Source organism: Lynx canadensis, chromosome D3 (genome assembly GCF_007474595.2).
Source record: "Lynx canadensis isolate LIC74 chromosome D3, mLynCan4.pri.v2, whole genome shotgun sequence".
NCBI lineage: Eukaryota > Metazoa > Chordata > Mammalia > Carnivora > Felidae > Lynx > Lynx canadensis.
This window is the reverse complement of record NC_044314.2, coordinates 84435921-84456256: the sequence shown is the minus strand read 5'-3', so window position 1 is coordinate 84456256 and position 20336 is coordinate 84435921. Positions and strand designations below refer to the sequence as shown.

The 20336-nt window shown below is 42.6% G+C and overlaps 1 protein-coding gene across 1 annotated transcript in view; it reads left to right on the top strand.

Annotated features, from left to right (window-relative positions):
• Positions 1-20336, top strand: part of ACAD10 (acyl-CoA dehydrogenase family member 10) — a 44456-nt gene that overhangs the window by 11551 nt on the left and 12569 nt on the right. Inside the window, exons 4-9 of the mRNA XM_030336623.2 lie at positions 1774-1968; positions 5637-5795; positions 6751-6910; positions 8116-8257; positions 13434-13502; positions 15294-15475. Of these exons, the coding sequence (XP_030192483.2) occupies positions 1774-1968; positions 5637-5795; positions 6751-6910; positions 8116-8257; positions 13434-13502; positions 15294-15475 (907 nt within the window). The remainder of the gene's footprint in view (positions 1-1773; positions 1969-5636; positions 5796-6750; positions 6911-8115; positions 8258-13433; positions 13503-15293; positions 15476-20336) is intronic.

The following is a 20336-nucleotide window of genomic DNA, read 5'->3' as shown; positions in this document are numbered from 1 at the left end:
TTATTTTTTTGTGTTTGTGAGAGAGAGAGAGAGAGAGAGACAGAGCATGAGCAGGGGAGGGGCAGAGAGAGAGGGAGACACAGAATCCAAAGCAGGCTCCAGGCTCTGAGCTGTCAGCACACAGCCTGACACAGGGTTTGAACTCCTGCACCCCGAGATCATGACCTAAGCCAATGTTGGATGCTTAATTGACTGAGTCACCCAACTGCCCCTATGTTACGTATATTTTACCACAATTTCAAATAGGTATATAAAACTTTGTGCTAAGTGAAAGAAAGAAGTCAGTCAAAAAGACCACATAATGTATGATTCCATTGATATGAAATGTCTAGGACAGGGAAATCAATAGAAATAGAAACTTAGAGTAGTGATTTTCTAGGACTGAGAGTATTGGGAATGGGGGGTAGAATGGAACATGACTGCCAATATATATGGAGTTTCTTTTCAAGGTGATGAAAATGTTCTAAAATTGATTGTGGTGATGGTTACACAACTGTGAATATATTAAAAATTTTGAATTGTACAGTTTATGGGTGAATTGTGTGGTATGTGAATTGTATCTCGAGAAAGTTGTTCCGTAGCGTGTATGTGTGTGTTTGTATAAAAGAGCAGACCTGCCTTTGCAAATGTTTGAAACATGGTAACAGTTTCCAAAACCCACATAGATTGAATTTAAAAATGAAAAATGGGTCAGAAGCTGAAGTTCACAATACAAAATCATTACATGTCTTCTGGATCATTAAGAATTAAATTGTAGGGGGGGTGCCTGGGTGGCGCAGTCGGTTAAGCGTCCGACTTCAGCCAGGTCACGATCTCGCGGTCCGAGAGTTCCAGCCCCGCGTCGGGCTCTGGGCTGATGGCTCAGAGCCTGGAGCCTGTTTCCGATTCTGTGTCTCCCTCTCTCTCTGCCCCTCCCCCGTTCATGCTCTGTCTCTCTCTGTCCCAAAAATAAATAAACGTTGAAAAAAAAAAAATTAAAAAAGAATTAAATTGTAGGGGCGTCTGGGTGGCTCAGTCGGTTAAGTGTTTCACTCTGTTTCAGCTCAGGTCATGATCTCACAGTTCATGAGTTCGAGCCCTGCATTGAGCTCTGTGCTGACAGTGCAGAGCCTACTTGGGATTCTCTCTCTGCGTGTGTGTGTTCTCTGTCTCAAAATAAATAAATTTTTAAAAAAGAATGAAATGATACCTGCTTAATATACTTTTAGCTTAAGTTGTCCTTGGATATTCTGATGCTCTTTAAAATTGCCAATCCATGGGGTGCCTGGGTGGCTCAGTCAGTTAAGCATTTAACTCTGGATCTCAGCTCAGGTTATGATCTCACAGTTTGTGGGTTTGAGCCCCACACTGGTCTCTGTGCTGACAGTTCAGAGCCTGGGAACCTACTTCAAATTCTGTGTGTGTGTCTCTCTCTGCCCCCCACCCCCACCCCACTTGTGCACGCGCCCTCTCTCTCTCTCTCTCTCAAAAACAAATACGTAAACATTTAAAAATAAATAAGTAAAATTGCCAATCCATGACTGAAATAAAGAATTCATTTAACTGGACTATTGATATAAATAGCTCCATTCCCTCACCACTGTCACCTGAAGTTACTTTTTACAACCTTGTATGTGAAGTTCTGCACCGGGGCTGAGGGACAATTCCTTTAGGTAGCAAATCAAACAAGGTAGCAGTAGGAAGACAGGAAGCCGTGTTTTTCTCTGTTGGTCATAAGCTGTTCCTCCTACTCTTAATTATTGCTGCCTCTCCTTTCCCCTCCCCCATTTTTAGTCAAAGACCTCCGTACCTGTGGGCTCCTTTTTCTCCCTGCTGACCAGTGAGCAAGTGGTGAAGCAGTTCCCAGTGATGACTGAGGCCATAACTCAAATTCGGGCAAAAGGCCTTCGGACTGCAGTCTTGAGCGATAATTTTTATCTTCCCAACGGGAAAAGCTTTTTGCCCCTGGACCGGAAACAGTTTGATGTGGTAAGCTTGAAGTAATCCAAAACTATTGAAACAGAGTCTCTGTCCTTGCTTTAGGATGCATCATTAAACACTGCCTCGTAGCAGGTCTTGAGTGAATGGGTTTCCTTAGTCAGTCTAACTTGACTAAATTAGACTTAGACCTAACAGGATGAAAAGAGGACTTCTAAAACATCTCTGAGCTCTCAGCAAGGTCCAGTGTTTATGGTCTTTGATAACTGGTTGAAACCTCAGCTTTAGAGACTCTTTCATGTTCTGGGTTTGAACCTTATTCGTCACATAACTCACAAACTTCCGTCAGCCCTCACATCTAAAGGGACCTTTGACCTTATCTCTTCAAAGACCAACCATGTTGGGGTGTCTAGGTGGCTCAGTCAGCAGAGTGTACAACTCTTGATCCCAGGATCGTGAGTTTGAGTCCCAGATTGGGTGTAGAGATAACTTAAGTAAATATTTTTTAAAAAGAAAAAAAAAAAGACCAGTGATGTTACCCTTTATTTCTGTGGCATTAATCCTGAGACCAGTGCTATCCAATAAAACTTACTGCAGTAATGGAAATGTCCAATATGGTTGTTTCTAGTCACATATGGCTATTAAGCCCTTGAAATGTGGCTGGTGTCACTAACAACTGAATTTTATTTCATTTTTATTAGTTTAAATGTAAATAATCACATATGGCTGGTGGTTACTATATTGGATAGCCCAGTGCTAGACCATCAAACTGCCCTGAGAACATACTGAATGAAAGATGGTCTTCTGTGCCAGTAGGTTACTCCTATAAACGATTCCCCATTTCCCCAAGAGAGAAATAGCTTATCATCCTGGGACAGATATGAATTATTCGTAGCTGACTTGCTTAAACTTCAGTTAGAAAGTAGATTCTTACTGAGCAGTTACTGCGCGCTGGCCACTGACTACACGTGAAGGGATACTGTGGCAAATGTGACAGACACGATCCTTGCCCCGCAGAGTACGCACCTGCTACATTTCAGGTGCTCACTCACCACGTGCGGCTAGCGGCTACTATACTGGACAGCATATACAGCGTTTCCGTCATTCTGAAAAGTTCTATTGGATAGTGCTATTTTAGAACATAAAATCTAGTAAAATTGACAGGTGGAAATTCAGAGGGCAAATGTTGGAAATGAACCTCTCAGCCTAGTGCTGTTTTCACCTCCCACGTCTTCCTTCCTTCTTATAGAAAGCCTGTCAGAGATAGAGTCCTGTCCCCTCTGTACACCTTGTCTAGCTCCCCACCTGCTTTGATTGTTGTTTTCCCCGTGGGACACAAACAGCGCTCTTCCAAGCCCCCTCCCCTCCGAGTGCTCCGGGACTTCAGCCAGATTCAATCCCGTCTCTGCAGCTTGCTAGCCAGGTGATCACGGGCGGTGGCTTTGCCTCCTTGAACCTCAGTTTCTTCCTCTGTAATTCGAGAATAGCAATTTCTTTGTTGTGGGGTCGCTGCATGCATCCCACAGAATTATGCATGCAAAGCTCTCTGCATGGTCCTGGCACATGGTCAGTATTCAGTACGTTTTGGTTATTTTCAGAGTGCAGTGCAGCTATAGGAATGATATCTTCATCTAGACAAATTAAATTGTCCAGGCTCACGTTCAGCCCTTCAAATGAAGCTACAATTTAAAAGACCTATGAGTTTCTTTACAAAAAAAAAAAAAAAAAAATGGACTTGTTTATTCAGACTTCACAGGCATTTTGGCATGTGCTTTCCAGGAGTTTTCTGATGGGTTTTCGTATTTTAGGTCTGCAGAAGACCTGGAGTTTTAAAAACATTTCATCAAGGGCAAGGGTTTAGATTTTTGTTCTCTAAAGCACACGCACACGCACATACATAGATGTTTTGATAGAATAAAGATAGTGTAAGCAATCTGTGATCTCTGTCAACATTAGAGGCTGAACTCTTAAACCAGTATTATAGGAATCTGTCTCGGCTTCAAAATGTTTTTCCATCTAATTTTTTTCAATTAAAAATATTTTTACATTTTTTTATTGTAAAAACCCACATAACATAAAATTTACCATCATAACCATGTTTAAAGTGTTCAGTTCAGTAGCGTTAAGTATATTCACATTGTTAAGAACTACATCTCCAGGACTTTTTCAACTTGCAAAATAGAACAGAAAGAGAAGGCCAGGGATCTTATCAAACTTAAATCTGGAGAATTTTTTCACTTCCCCAATACAGTGACCCTCAACATAGTCCCTCAGGAGAGATGCCTGCTTGTGAGAACTTGGCTCACTGGGCTCACCACCCCCTCTGTCTGTCTCAGCCAGCACAGCTGTGTTGTTCTCCCGCAGCGTGGACACTGGTGTGTGTCTGAAACACCCAGCTTCTCTGGTACCCACTACTGATGTTTTCTTTACACGGAGCTTGTCTTTTTTAGTTCATTCGGCTCCTTAAGAGACAGGGAAGATTAAATAGAGTGGTCCAATTTATTTAGGATATTTATTTTCCTGAAAGGGCATTTCTCACCCAACCCTGAATAATGCAAATGTAGAGTAGAGGGAGGGGTTTGTCCTTGGTTTTGGAGAGCCTGAGTCCTTCCTGGAGTGAGCATGGATTGAGTTCTATTCTCAGGGCAGACCAGAGGGTGTCAGTTATAAGCTTCTGTGGCTGTTTTAGGCCCACTTTATAGGAGATTAAGCCCTGGGGACAGTGTAAGAGGACCTGCAGGTTGATGGATCAGAGGTTGCCTGGCACTGGGTCCGGTTTTGCAGGGTTTCATCTGGACCCTCTGAAGCATACCCACCCCCCACCCTCCGCCCCCCACTGCATTTCCAGACCAGATACACAGTGGAAGTGAGGTTGTCAGGACACAAGAAGCTCTTTGCGTGAAAGGAACAGTACTTTGCCATGAACAGTCTCTTTGGGGTCTGTTCTCCCATGGGATTTATATAAGTTGAGGATGGCTGTTTTGCTTTTCAATTTCTGAAGTACAGACATTAAGGTCATGTGCCTTTTGTAGTTAGTAAACAGTGCCGCCTTCTTTTTTAAAAAAAATTTTTTTTTTAATGTTTATTTTTGAGAGAGGGAGAGAGAGAGCACGAGCTGGGGATGGGCACAGAGGGAGACAGAGGATCCAAAGTAGGATCTGCACCGACAGCAGAGAGCCCGATGTGGGGCTCAAACCCACGAACCAACCATGAGATCATGACTTGAGCCGAAGTCGGGCACTCAACTGACTGAGCCACCCAGGTGCCCCTCCCTTCTTTCTGAAAAAATGGCGAAGTAGAAATCTACAGCTCTTCTGTGTAGCCACAATATTTAACATTAGCAAAATGCTAACATCATTTTGGAACCACTCAACTTTCATTTAATGTTCTCAACAACCGCTAAGATAGGTAAGATAGCTATTAGCATCCCCACTTTGCCGATGATGACACTGAGGCCCATTGTGGCTTCGCTGTGTGTGCAAGGTCGCTGTTTCTGAACCAGAACTTTGGTTTTCTGAGCTTACCCCCAGCTAGTAACCCAGTATTACCATATCTCCAACTTTAAAAAGCAACATCATTTTATATCATAACACTCTGAAGTTACTTATTGTAACAAATCTCAACGGTCTTCCTATTATTCTTTTTAAAAATATGCCAGTATGCATGTGGGAGCACCACCTTTTAGGGACACTCATCTCTCATCCCCGTCCCTCACTCAGGTCGTGGAGTCCTGCCTAGAAGGTGTCTGTAAGCCAGACCCCAGGATATACAAGCTGTGCTTGGAGCGGCTTGGCCTGCCGCCTTCTGAGTCCATCTTTCTTGATGATCTTGGACCGAATCTAAAAGCGGCTGCCAGCTTTGGCATTCACACCATAAAGGTAATGATCACTATTTTTTGAACCCCTGCTGTGCTCTAGGCACTAGCATAAGCATTTCTAAGCTTGTCCTGTTAAATTTTTTTTTTTTCAACGTTTATTTATTTTTGGGACAGAGAGAGACAGAGCATGAACGGGGGAGGGGCAAAGAGAGAGGGAGACACAGAATCGGAAGCAGGCTCCAGGCTCTGGGCCATCATCAGCCCAGAGCCCGACGCGGGGCTCGAACTCACGGACCGCGAGATCGTGACCTGGCTGAAGTCGGACGCTTAACCGACTGCGCCACCCAGGCGCCCCAAAGCTTGTCCTGTTAACAATCATAGTTGTGTTTAGTGGTTTTCCCCCATGTTGCTATGGTCTTCTTTTTTATTAATTTTAGGATATTTACATGACAAGCCACTCTATTTTTGAAAGGAAGTAAGACAAACACTAAGAAGGCAGTTTGAGAAAAGAATTATGCGAGGAGGTGAATGGCAGGCTTAAGACATTTGGGATGGCAGCTAGGCTGTCCCTGTGACACCGTTCTGGGTAGGGAGCCGGCAGCTACCAGCCACACGGACCGCCCAGGTCATGGCTATGAAGCACAAGAAGCCACCTGAGAGGACGTCTCTGTCCAGCTTCCTGTGTTTGGGTTTCCATTATGAAGCTGATGGGCTATAGGGACAGGGTTGATGCTGCAGCACAGTGTCATGCCCTCCTGGCATGAAGGAGCTCGTGGACTCTTAACTGGCACTCTTCCCAGCCAATAAGAAAGTTTAGTGTGGTTAAGAATTAAATGGGAAGAGCAAAGTCTTTATACAGCTTCCTCATTAGCTGAATATCTTGGCCTCCAAAGTCCTTGCTCAGAAACGTGACTTCTTGGATATTTTCCTCTAAAAAACTGCCCTTTTAGAGAACAGACAGGAGGCCAGGTCAGGGTTGACTGGTGGTACATGTTCAGTCTTCTCTTTGAAACCAGGTTGATGACCCAGAAACTGCAGTAAAGGAATTAGAAACCCGTTTGGGTTTTACGTTGAGAATGGTTGTTCCAAACACTTGCCCCATGAGAAAGACAATGGACATTCCACGAGGTTCCTTGGAGAAGTACCTCAAAGACTTACTGGGGACCCAAAGCACAGGTATTTAAATTTCTGCTTTTTGCCAACTCTTTCAAGGCTAGGCCTTCAGTCTGGTTCTCACTTTCAAACCCTAGTGGAATATGCTGGAGACAGAGGCTGTGTGGTGAGGAAAACAGCCATGGAGCTCAGTGGATCTGAGTGCAGCTTTCAGTTTTGCTTGGGGAAGAGCATGAACCCCAAAAGTACACTCACCCTCTCTTCCACCCGAGAGCGTGGTGTGGCAGGGATCGCCTGGGATCTGGAGACTGTGTACGTGCCCGGGGGTGTTTGAGTGTGTCTAAATGTTTTGAGATGACAGCCTGTTTTGTGGAGGTGACTTAAGAAGCTGCATAAATTTACAGTGTGACAAGTTGTCTCCATCTCTTCAAAGGCCCCTCTTTGATTCTTCATATTCCTCTCTCAGAAAAATAGGTGCCTCGGGGGCCTTGGAAGACATTTCCACCTGGTGATAAGGTTTTGCCTCACCCATTTAATCCCTGAAGACTTTTTGCGTGGAGCTCCACTTATGTTTTCCAGAGATTGGATTGTTCTTAGGGCCTCTGCAAAGCTGAGGGGCCCCTTCTGAGCAGGCCAGCTCCAGCTAACTCAGGCAAATGCCAGTTTCTTGCTCTTCTGACCATGTGAAACGAATCTGTGTCCAGAGTTCAGTCTTGTTATGAAGCTGAAGGTTAATTAGGATGTTCCTGAGCGGGAGCCACGGATTTGAGCCCCTTGGGGTGGGAGAGAGCATCTCAGGGAAGCACTTCAGCTCAAGCTACAGGCCTCCGCGGAAGCTCCTCCCAGCCGTCACGCCAGTCTCAGGCGTGGTTTGGCCGAGTGTGGACTGAGGGATGCACAAGGGCGCTTTTCATCCTCAGGCTTAAAGCATTCCATTTTAGCATGGTGGGTTGCCATGACCGTGCTTGTGGTTGATAAACAGAACTGAAAAGCTTTTCTTCGTGGAGCGGGAGTTGGCAAGAGGGACAAAACTGGACACCTGCACAAAGTGAAGATGATTGTGGTGTAAATGGAGTGGCCTTTGCCACACTGTAGTGGACCTGGGCTGGCACAGTAGGCCTGGGGCTTCATCACTTCTGGTGCCCAAGTCGGAGGTGCATCCCTAATCAGAATGTCCTGCATCCCAAATGCGGTACTTGTTAGAGAGCAGGAGTGCCCAGCTCTATCCTTCCAAACTACTGTCGTTATCTTTGTTTTCAAACTTGCAGGCCCGTTGGAACTCCTTCAGTTTGATCATGGGCAGTCAAATCCAACCTACTACATCAGGCTAGCTAACCACCAGCTGGTTCTGTGGAAGAAGCCCCCGGGGACACTCCTTCCATCCTCCCATGCAGTGGAGAGGGAGTTCAGGTAACTTCTCAGAGCTGGGGTGTGCTCCCCTCCATCCTCCGCAGCTCAGCCCTGAGCTGACAAGTCAGCTCTCCATCAGACTGCCTTGAGACATTTAATGTATGTATGCATGTATGAATTTCCAAAATTATCTCAAATAAGAACATGTAACCTAATTTTATTCAGAAGTTTGTTTTCTCTTTTCTGTACCTAAACCTGTAGGAAACTAGACCTTTTTGGAACCTCTGGTGGAAAAAGCATTATTGGAATACTCATTAGTCTCACCTTTTAGTCTTAAAGACTAAGACCTTTAGTCTTATAAACAGTGTATCAGTGGGGCCGAGGCCAAAACAAGCATGGCATTGAGTTGGTAGTTGTTGAAATTGGCTACATGGGGGTTTGTTTTATGAATCTCTACTCATAGATGTCTGAAATTTTCCATAATAAAATATGTAAAATAATAATGGGTTGCATTACAGCCCATCCCAAATAACATAGTTTCTTTTGAAAATAGGAAAATTTAAACATAGCAGGTTGAAAAAAAACCTAGCTCCAAATTCTTTGAAACTGAGATGAAAATTCTGGATGGTCTCCAGAGTGGGACTTACTTTCCTGGAAGCCTTTCTCTTCCTCTGCTTCCTTCTTCCTTCCAGCCCATTATGTTCTGTAGAAGGAATGTTGCAGAGTAGTAAGGAAAATGTGACTTTGGCTCTTGGTCCCTTCTTGTTCTCACTGTTTACTGTTTCTTCTTTGGACTTTTTAGTTCCTAGAATCTGACTTCTCCAAGTATTGCAGGCAATGGTGACTGAGAATTATGAAGCTTTAGGGGTCTCCAGAGGAGAAAACCTGTAGCTATTTCTGGACATTTATATATGTACCCACATAGTAGCAGGTTTGTATTTAGAGGAAAGAAACCCTAAAAGTGTGAAACCCCCACTCTATTCTCATGCATCCTGCTTGTGAACTCTGACCATTCCCAGGGGTACTGAGGAGTTCTGGAGGGCTATGGTGACATTCCAAAAATCCAGGAATGCAGAGAATTTCCATTTTAGTAAAGGAATAAAATGGGCATTTGAAGATGAAATGTAATATAGTATCTGCTTATAAAATGCTAAATGTGGGGGGGGGGGCGCCTGGGTGGCTCAGTTGGTTAAGTGTCCCACTTCGGCTCAGGTCATGATCTTGTGGTTCATGAGTTCGAGCCCCGCGTCGGGCTCTGTGCTGACAGGTCGGAGCGTGGAGCCTGCTTCAGATTCTGTGTCTCCCTCTCTTTCTGACCCTCCCCCCGTTCATGCTCTCTCTCTGTCTCAAAAATAAATAAATGTTAAAAAAAAAAATGCTAAATGTAGGGGCACCTGGGTGACTTAGTCAGTTAAGCATCTGACTTTGGCTCAGGTCATGATCTCATAGTTTGTGAGTTCAAGCCCTGTGTTGGGCTCTGTGCTGACAGCTCAGGGCCTGGAGCCTGCTTCAGATTCTGTGTGTGTGTGTGTGTCTCTCTCTCTTTCTTTCTCTGCCCCTCCCCTGCTCACACTCTTTCTCTCAAAAATAAATAAACATTAAAATGCCAAAGGTACATCTGAACAACTTTGGGAATTTTGGAAAACAGCATGATACAATTTATTAAAAACTTCATTGTAGTCACACTTTGAGATCTAACAATTCCAGTTAGAGGAATGTCTCTTTAAAAAATAATTCTAAATAGGGAAAACAGCTTTATGCAGTAATATGGTCACCACAATGTTGTTTTAATAAAAAATTGCAAACACCCAAAAGGTACAATAATCAGGAGATGATTAAACCTTGGTCTATCTACTTGTTGCCATAACAACAATAATAGTAATAGCTGACATTTACTGAGCGTTTAGTATGTGCCAGGCACTGCAATAAATGTTTTGGATGTATTGTTAACCCAAAGCATTCTCACAACAACTCATGATATGTTACTATTATGGTCCCCACTTTATAGGTGAGAGAAGCAAGGATTAAAGAGGTTAAGCGGTATCTCCAGGGACACACAACTAGCTGTGAGTGACGGAGGTGGGCATCATACCTGGGAGGCAGTAGGATTTCACAGCCCAGCTTTAATGATTGTGCTATTAGTGTAGCCAATAATATGCCTGACACAAAAATGCCATGATAAAATTTTAACGTGATAAAAACAGATAGAAACCACATATAGTTCTATCCTGTTTTTTTGTTTTGTTTTTTAAAGATTTTATTTTTAAGTAATCTTTACACCCAACCTGGGGCTCAAACCCACAACCCCAAGATCAAGAGTCACACACTGTACCAGCTGAGCCAGCCAGGCACCGCCTATTTTTTTTTTTTTTTAAAGACTTGTGCACTGAAACAAAAATATTAGAAAAGAGCACAACATTATTTACCATGGTCATGTTGGACTAGCATGTTTCTGTTCCTCAACTGTAAGCAACAGAAACCCACCTAGACTGACTTAAGTCTTCATTTTTAAAAAAGGAAGAGGAGTAAAATTTATTGACGTCACAATTTAAATCTTTCAGGCATAACCAGATCTAAGGGCCCATATAACGTCACCAGGACTCACTCATTTTCTCTCTCTCTTCATCTCTCCACTCTTCTTTCCTCCGTCACCTCAGTGAATGTTCCAGCATACCTCCTGAGATTTGACTCATTGGCCCAATGTGTTGTCTGGGGTCAGGAGGATGCAGTATTCAGATTGGCCAACCTGGGTCTTGTGCCCATCCTTGGAACCAGGGTTTGCATCAGTCCCACCCAGACCATGTGGACTGACGTGGGGGAGAGCTGTTTCCTAAAGGAAAGCCCAGGTATGTTATCAGAACTTGAAGCAAGGAAAGGACACCAGGCAGGCAAAAAGCAGGAGCCAGTTACTGGTGATAAGACTGAGTAATTATTGGGGCGCCTGGGTGGCTCAGTTGGTTGAGCGACCGACTTCGGCTCAGGTCATGATCTCGCAGTTTGTGAGTTCGAGCCCCGCATCAGGCTCTGTGCTGACAGCTCAGAGCCTGGAGCCTACTTCAAATTCTATGTCTCCCCCTCTCTCTACCCCTCCCCTGCTCACGCTCTGTGTCTCTCTGTCTCTCAATAATAAATAAACATTAAAAAAAATTTTTTTTAATGAAAAAAAAAGACTGAGTAATTATTTTTCTATTTAAAACATGAAAAAATTTCTTCCTTAAGTGATTCATAAAATTTACCAGTAAACCCATCAGGGACTGGAGTTTTTAGGAAAAGGTTTTTTGATTATGGATTCAATTTATAAATATTGGGTTATTCAGATATCTTATTTCATCCTGTTTTAGTTTTGGTAAGTCATAATTTGCAAGGAATTTGTCCATTTGTCTAATCTATCAAATTTATTGTTCATGATATTCTTTTATTATCCTTTTAATGTAGTGATTTTCCCTCTTTTTCATGATATTGAGTGATAATTTGTTCTTTCTCTCATTAGTCTATTTAGGGATTTATCAACTGTTTTCAAAGAAGAGTGTTTCACTTTATTAAATCTTTCTGTTTTCTGTCTCATTTATTTCTGTTCTATCTTTATTCCTTTCCATCTACTTACTCTGGGCTTATTTTTTCCTTTATAGTGTAACTGATTTAAAGTCTTTTTACAAGTATTTAAAGTTATACGTTACTTTCTAAGCACTTCTGTATCTCACAAATTTTGACATGTTGTATTTTTTATTCTTATTACAGTTTAAAATATTTTCTAATTTCCCTCGTAATATCTTGTTTGACCCATGGCTTATATGAAAGTGTGTTCTTTAATTTGCAAATATTTGAGCTTTTTAAAAAAATGTTTTATTTATTTAAGTAATCTACACCTCACATGGGGCTCAAACTCACAACCCTGAGATCAAGAGCTGCATGATCTTCCGATCAAGCCGGCCAGGCACCCCTCAAATATTTGAGCTTTTCCTACATGTCATAAATTAATGATTTTTAGTTTAATACCATTGAGATCTTAGAAATACTGTTTAAGATTTCCGTTACTTAATCGTATGAACCAGCATATGATTTATCTTGGTGAACGTACTGTGTGTACTTCAAAAGAATGTGGGGGCGCCTGGGTGGCGCAGTCGGTTAAGCGTCCGACTTCAGCCAGGTCACGATCTCGCGGTCCGTGAGTTCGAGCCCCGCGTCGGGCTCTGGGCTGACGGCTCAGAGCCTGGAGCCTGTTTCCGATTCTGTGTCTCCCTCTCTCTCTGCCCCTCCCCCGTTCATGCTCTGTCTCTCTCTGTCCCAAAAATAAAATAAACGTTGAAAAAAAAATTTAAAAAAAAAAAAAAAAAAAAGAATGTGTATCCTGCCCTTGTTGAGTATTGGGGGAATGGCCATCAGGTCAAGTCGTTGGTAGTATCACTTGGAACTTTGTCTTACTGCTTTTTGTTCTAGTTCCATCAGTTACTGATAAAGGGGTACTATAGTCTCAACTATGATTGTGGATTTGTCCGTTTCTCTCTGTAATTCTGATCGTTTTTCTTTCATTTTGAAGTCCTGTTATGAGGCATGTACACATTTATGATTGCAATATCTTCCTGATGGATTAATTCTTGTATCATCTGGAAATGTCCCTCTGCTTCTGGTAGTACTCTTTGTCTTAAAGTGTCCTTTCTCTGATATTAATGTGGCTATTTCTTTAAAAAAATTTTTTTTAACATTTATTCGTTTTTGAGAGACAAAGAGAGAGAGAATGTGAGTGGAGGAGGGTCAGAGAGACACAGAATCAGAAGTAGGCTCCAGGCTCTGAGCTGTTAGCACAGAGCCCGACGCAGGGCTCAAACTCACAGACCATGAGATCATGACCTGAGCTGAAGTTGGCTGCCTAACCGACTGGGCCACCCAGGTGCTCCTTTCCCTATGTTTTTATATATAAAGAATGTCTCCTGTAGACAGCATGTAGCTAGGTCTTGCTTTTCTGTGCAATAAAACAATCTCTGTCTCAACTGAAATGTTTAGTCTAATCAATATAATGTAACTATTGATATATTTGACTTAAGTCCATAATTTTGCTATTTGGTTTTTGTTTGTTCCATCTGTTGTTTGTTCTTCTTGCATACTTCGGGGTCAATTGGATATTTTTTAGAATTTTGTTTTAATTCCTGTGTACACTAATTTTAATTCAGAAAAATAATTTCAAGAAAATCTCATCAATTCAGCCAGCATTTTCATTCATTTTTCTTTATTCTGGCAGGATAATGAAAGCCCTTGGAAATGCTGGGGTGCCTGTCCCCAGAGTTCTTGACCTCTGTGAAGACTCAGGGTAATGATGAGATTTATTTATTTATTTTTAAATGTTTATTTATTTATTTGGCGGGGAGGGGCAGAGAATGAGGGAGAGAGAGAATTCCAAGCAGGCTCTGCACTCACCGGGGCTCAATCTCACAAACCGTGAGATCATGACCTAAGCCAAAATCAAGAGCCAGATGCTTTAACCCACTGAGCCATCCAGGTGCTTCCAGATTGATTGATTGATTGACTGATTTGTTTTAATGTTTATTTATTTTTGAGAGAGAGAGGGAGAGAGAGCAAGTGGGGCAGAGGCAGAGAGAGAGAGAGAGAGGGAGACAAAGAATCCGAAGCAGGGTCCAGGCTCTGGGCTGTCAGCATAGAGCCCGACGCAGGGCTCGAACTCACAAACTGTGAGATCATGATCTGAGCTGAAGTCAGACGCTTAACCGACTGAGCCACGCAGACGCCACTGGATTGATTGATTGATTGATTGATTGATTTTAAAACCTTTCTTAACGTTTATTTTATTTTTGAGACAGAGAGAGACAGAGCATGAACGGGGCAGGGGCAGAGAGAGAGAGGGAGACACAGAATCGGAAGCAGGCTCCAGGCTCTGAGCCATCAGCCCAGAGCCCGACGCAGGGCTCGAACTCACGGACCGTGAGATCGTGAACCTGAGCTGAAGTCGGACGCTTAACCGACTGAGCCACCCAGGCGCCCCTGGATTTATTTTTTATTACATATTCAAACTACAGAAGAGAAAAGCCCATCTAGTCGCTCAGATCCCAGTTTGTTAGAATGAAGACAAATAAAATGTGGATGGGAGAGAAGAAGGACTTTAGAGCATTCCCACCCCCCTACCCCCCCGCCCCCGCCCCCGCCCCGAGAGCTCACAGATCTGTAAGTTATCCTGAAAGATGAAGAAATATTTGCTTTTGTGAGAATTGGATCCACCTAGCTTCATGTTTGTTTTTGTTAATCTTTTATTGTGGTCCTTCTAAGTTGTTTTTAAACTGCTTTGCAATAACCTTTTTGAATTTTTTTTTGTCCCACCTATTTAATTATGAACATTTTGAAACATAGAAAAGTTGAAAGAAAAAGTAGCATAAAGAGTTCTCATCTAGATTAAAATGTTGCTAACATTTTGCCATATTTCCCTTCTGTATGAATATATGTATGTTTACATATGTGTATAGGTGTATGATATAAATAATTTTATGTAATAGTAATTACACACTAATAATTTTATAATTTTATACATTTTATAAATATATTTCCTTTTTCTATATATATTTTTAGCTGAATCTTTTGAAGTAAGTTGCATACCCCTCCTAAAAATAAAGACATTTTCTTTCATAATCAAAGCAGCATTATTACACTTAAGATAATTAATAATTTAATAATAAATTTAAGTTCTAGCCCATGGTCACATCAGGATAAACAGTTTTAATGGTAGAATTTTCAAAACAAGTTTTTAGAACAGTCAACTGATTTCTAGTAATGTCTAGCCTCTTCTCAATATGCTTTCCTACATTATCACTCTTAAACTCCATTCCATAGCTTCCCCAAGTGGACCTAATGGAAGAGAGGTATGCGGGCAAGGAAGTATAGACAGGGCTGTGTGTGTGGACTGGTTTGGGGATGGGGTGCTTCTAACCTGTGCTCGTGTATGAAGGAGAAAGGAAACATCCAGTACCCTGGGCCTGAACTCCTTCTTCAGTTCTTGGAATGAACACACAGGACCGTTAGAGCAATACCATGACTAACAGCCTGCCATGTTATGAGCTGGGCCACTGAAACATTCTGTCTGTGTCCCTCCCAGGGTCATCGGTACTCCTTTCTATCTGATGGAGTACTGCCCAGGCCTCATCTACAGAGATCCCTCTCTGCCAGGCTTGGAGCCCACCCAGAGGCGGGCCATTTACACTGCCATGAACAGAGTCTTGTGCAAAATTCACAGCGTGGACCTCAACGCTACGGGCCTAGAAGACTACGCAAAACACGGTGAGCACAAGGCCATTTGTCTTTCATGCTGATAGTTTCCTCATGGTGCCCCTGGTTTTAGGATTTGCGTGATGTCAGGTTGTTCACGCACCTAGTGTTTGCTAAATGTGATGTGGGCTTCATAGCCTCCTGCTGGGAAATCCAGTTACATTTTAATGGAGGTGTCACTTACCTAGAATACGACATTCTATCCTTGGGTACATCCCTTCATGGACTACAGAATCTCTCTTCCCTGCAACTTTATCTTGCTAGACCATTTTAATCTTTCTTTTTTCTGATACCAGCCAGGAGTATTTAAGATACTTTTTTCTGTTTTTTACTCTTTCCCCTAAATATTCTTTTCAACAGGGATAGACTTTTAAAATGCCATTATGCCAAGGTATTTTGTTTGCAGAGTTTGTTTCTGCTTGTTTGTTTTTTTTTTTTTTTAATGTTTATTTTTGAGAGAGAGAAAGAGAGCAAGCATGAGGGAGGGGCAGAGAGAGAGGGGGACAGAGGATCCGGAGCGGGTTCCCCACTGACAGCAGAGAGTGGGGCTTGAACTCAAGAACTGTGAGATCATGACCTGAGCTGAGGTCTGACGCTTAACCCACTGAGCCACCGAAGTGCCCTCTGCTTGTTTTTTAATGTCTGAGCGTACCAGTTGCTCCTCATCCTCATTGTTATTGTCTGTTTTTGCTTTGCTTTCCCTTTTTTTTTTTTGTTTTTGAAGTCAGGTGTATTGAAGTGTAGCATTTTATGAATTTGACAGGCACACACAATTTTAAAACCACTGTCACAAATGTCTCCGTTCTTTTGCATGCACAAACTTTAGCATAAGCCAAAGAATTTCACTCTTTCTGACTTGGAAAGTACAAGAGTATTATTTGACTCTTGACCAGTATGTATTCTTGGCTGTAGTCAAAAAGAATCTCTCAGCGAAGCTGTATTTTCTTCTTTCTCTGCTTTTAGCCTAAATGTGCCTCTTTTCTGTAGGACCACATCAAAGGCTATAGTATGTGTCCAGTGTATATCAACTTCCTACCGTTTCTGCCAAAGTACCTAAAATTCCACCTCTCCACGGGCACCTGATCTGAGTCCCTACTCAGATCACTCTGAGACACTTAGCTACAACAGAGCAGGCCTGCTGACCTCCTGGCCCATACTGAGGGAGTTCTCCATCCCTTCCAAGTACAGCGGGCTCCGTATCATCCCCTGTGGGTTCCCCTCCACCTTGGTAGTCTCATTTGGAAATAAAAATGTGTTGTTTATATGAAATTCAAATTTAAGTGGGTATTTTTTTTTAATGTTTATTTATTTATTTTGAGAGAGCACACACCTGCATGAGTGGGGGAGTGGCAGAGGGAGTGAGAGAGAAAGAGAGAGAGAGATTGAGAATCTCAAGCAGGCTCCATGCTGTCGGTGCAGAGTCCCCGAAAGTGGGGCTCAATCCCATGAGAGCCATGAGATCATGACCTGAGCTGAAATCAAGAGTTGGCCACTTAACCAACTGAGCCACCCAGGCACCCTGGGTATCCTGTATTTTATCTGGCAGCCCTACTCACCAGTAAAAGGGCAAGTGGGCAAAGACAACCCATGTTGCCCATATTGATCCGTTGTTTCAAGATGGAAAGAGCATTGGAGAAGTTGGATGCTAATTTATCAGCGACCTCGGGCAAGTCACATTACCTCCTCATAGTTTTCTCAATAGTAAAGGTTTGGTGTGAAAAAAAAAAAAAAAAAAAAAAAAAAAGGCCTGTGCTGCCTCCCTCACAGGGCTGATCTGAAAAGCAAATGAGGTGGCAGCTGTCCCGGTGCTTTGAATGAAGATAAAGCCTTAGGCAAATGAAGTAGTGGGCAGTGTAACATCCTGTCCTAGAGCGAGAACAGCTTATGGAAGAGCCTCTCCCATGTGCTGTCTGAATGGATCCTGTGCCTTTTATTTTATTTTATTTGATTTGATTTGATTTTATTTTATTTTTAAACGTTTATTTTTGAGAGAGTGCAGGCAGGGGAGGGGCAGAGAGAGGGGGACAGAGGATCCATCCGCTCAACCAACTGAGCCACCCAGGTGCCCCCTGTGCCTTTAAAGTAGACTATTTTGACGTTTTTTCCACTGACCTCTTAGCATCAAGAGACAAAGCAGAAATCTGATGTGATTTCATGTGATCTAAGGGCCAGCATCCCAGGCCACTGGCTATGTTTTGAGTCTGAAAGCATAAAGCAGTTTCGTCATGCTTCAGGTTCACTGATCCAGCTACAGACGTACTAGATTCTTCTTTTCAAAAAAACCCTGCAATTTCCCTGGTTATGTCAGGAATCCAGCTGCTTGGCAGGGCATTGGCTATAAATAGATAGTACCATTTGTGTAAAGAGCGGTATATTTGAATTAATTTACATATTCAAATACATTTAAATATTTGCTGGCACAAGTGAATATCTCCAAAAGAATACCTAAGAAGCTGGTCACGTGGGTTGCCTTGGGGGAGGAAAAGAGCTGAATGGCTGGGCGGAGGGGTGGGAAAAAGATTACTGTTTGCCCTTTTGTCCAAGCCATGTGAATGTGTTATCTATTCAAAAGAACACATTTAAATTTGTAAAAACACAAAAGAAAGACTGAGAGAGCACACAAACAGGATTTCTAATCAAGAGGGACTTTTGACAAAGATCCTTCAGGTGCAGTCCAATTACCACAAAGAACCTTTTCACCACCCAGGACCTGCAGGGAGCACATAATCCTCCTTCCTTATCCCAGGGGGGCAGTCTGCTTCAGGAAGAATGTTTCAGCGCTTTGGCAGGCCTGAGAGAGACCAGCGGCCAGCAGAGCCAGAGACACGGGGGCAGCTGCGTCTGCTTCCCTTGAAAATGGAACGTGTGCAGCACTGGGCTGGTGTGTGTGAGGGGCGGGAGGTCCCAAATCCACATCGGAGGTTTTCCTGAAGGGCTCCTTTCACAAAGGCTCAGCTCCTGTGAGTTTGTATTTGACTTCTTAGCATGATAATTTTCAAACTTACAGAAACATGAAATAGTACAATGAATAACTACACATGCCCGCTACTGATTTTAACAATGCTGAACTTTTGCCATATTCACTTTTCTCTTTCCTTCTCCCGCTTCTTCTGTTTGTCTCTCTCCCTATATATAAATATATTTAACAAAGTTGTAGAGACCCTAACACTTAACTCCTAAATACTTTATGCATTTCCTTAAAAATAAGGGCATTCTCCGATACCATTATCCCATCCAAGAAAATTAAAAATTTTCCCAGAATATCTAAAACCCAATCCATATTCAGATAGACTTCATCAGTTATCCCCTTATATCTTTTATAAATGAGTCCCCCTCCCCCATATCAGGATCTGATCAAGGAATCTAGAACAGTCTCCTAAATACTTTATGCATTTCCTTAAAAATAAGGGCATTCTCCGATACCATTATCCCATCCAAGAAAATTAAAAATTTTCCCAGAATATCTAAAACCCAATCCATATTCAGATAGACTTCATCAGTTATCCCCTTATATCTTTTATAAATGAGTCCCCCTCCCCCATATCAGGATCTGATCAAGGAATCTAGAACAGTCTCCCCACCCCCCACCTGTTTTTTTGACACCAAGTCAGGGAGTGCTTCGGTGGCTCAGTTGGTTAAGCATCCAACTCTTAATTTTGGCTCAGGTCACGATCCCATAGTTGTGAGATCAAGCCTGGAGCTTGCTTAAGATATTCTCTCTCTCTCTCTCTCTCTCTCTCTCTCTCTCTCTCTCTGTCTCTCAAGGAAAAAAAAAAAAAAGACCAAGTCAGTTGTCTTATATATTTGTCTTGATTATTTCCTTATGGTTTACTTTACTCTATTTCCTATAATTCTGAAAACTAGAAGTTAGTTCTAAAGGCTTGATTTGTTTTGGATTAAATTCCTGTGGATTTTGATCTCCACCTCTCATGACCCAACTAGATTTTCCAAAGGGCTCATGTCTGGATGCCCCAACTGTGAGTGGACTGCACAGAAGGAGCTTGACGTCTCTATCCTTATCTTCAAACCCTTCAGCCTCTGGGGACCGTTGCTCTTTCAGATGAGGGATGAGGGCTTGGCTTAGATCCAGGGACCTGACACATTTATTAATTTTTAGTTATATTAATAGTGACAATTAATAATGATCAATTGACAATAACTGGGACAATGATACCACCATTCATGGAGCAGCCTTCTGTGCAGCTAAGTATCTGGCATGTTCTGTATGGATTTCTGTTAGCCTTCACAACAGTCTTGTGGAATTTAGGTGTCAATATATTCCTATAGAAGAAGCAAATGAGGCTCAGAGAAGTTAAATCAATTGAAGACCTTGACTGTGAGCTGAGTTGACTCCAGAACTCCTTCCAGTGTCCTGGTCCCAGATAGAACTTGCAAGTTCCTCAACTTTGGTATCTCTTGGGTTTCTTAGCGAACAACTGAATAATGATAGCAAATACTCATGTAGTAGTATTACATGCCAGGAACATTTCCAGGGGCCTTTACACATTTTATCCTCCTAACAACTCTCTGAGGAACATCTCACTGACGAGGAAAAACTGAGGCACAGAGAGGTTAAGTCACCTGTCTGAGATCAGAAAGATGGAGAATGGCAGAGCTGGGAACCATACCAAGGCAGCCCAGCCCCAGACTCCATGCTCTTAGCCAACCACTGTTGTTTAGCCAACAAGGAATTTTTTAAAGGCTGTTAGGAAGCTTGTAGGATATCTGAGAGGGCCAGGGATCAGGCTTGCAGGCCATGTGGCTGGAAACAGTACCCAGATCACACTGAAATCCAGCCACGGCGGCAGGAGCATCACATGAGAAACTCCTAGGTCATCAGAAGGTGATACCACATGGCACAAAAACAGACACT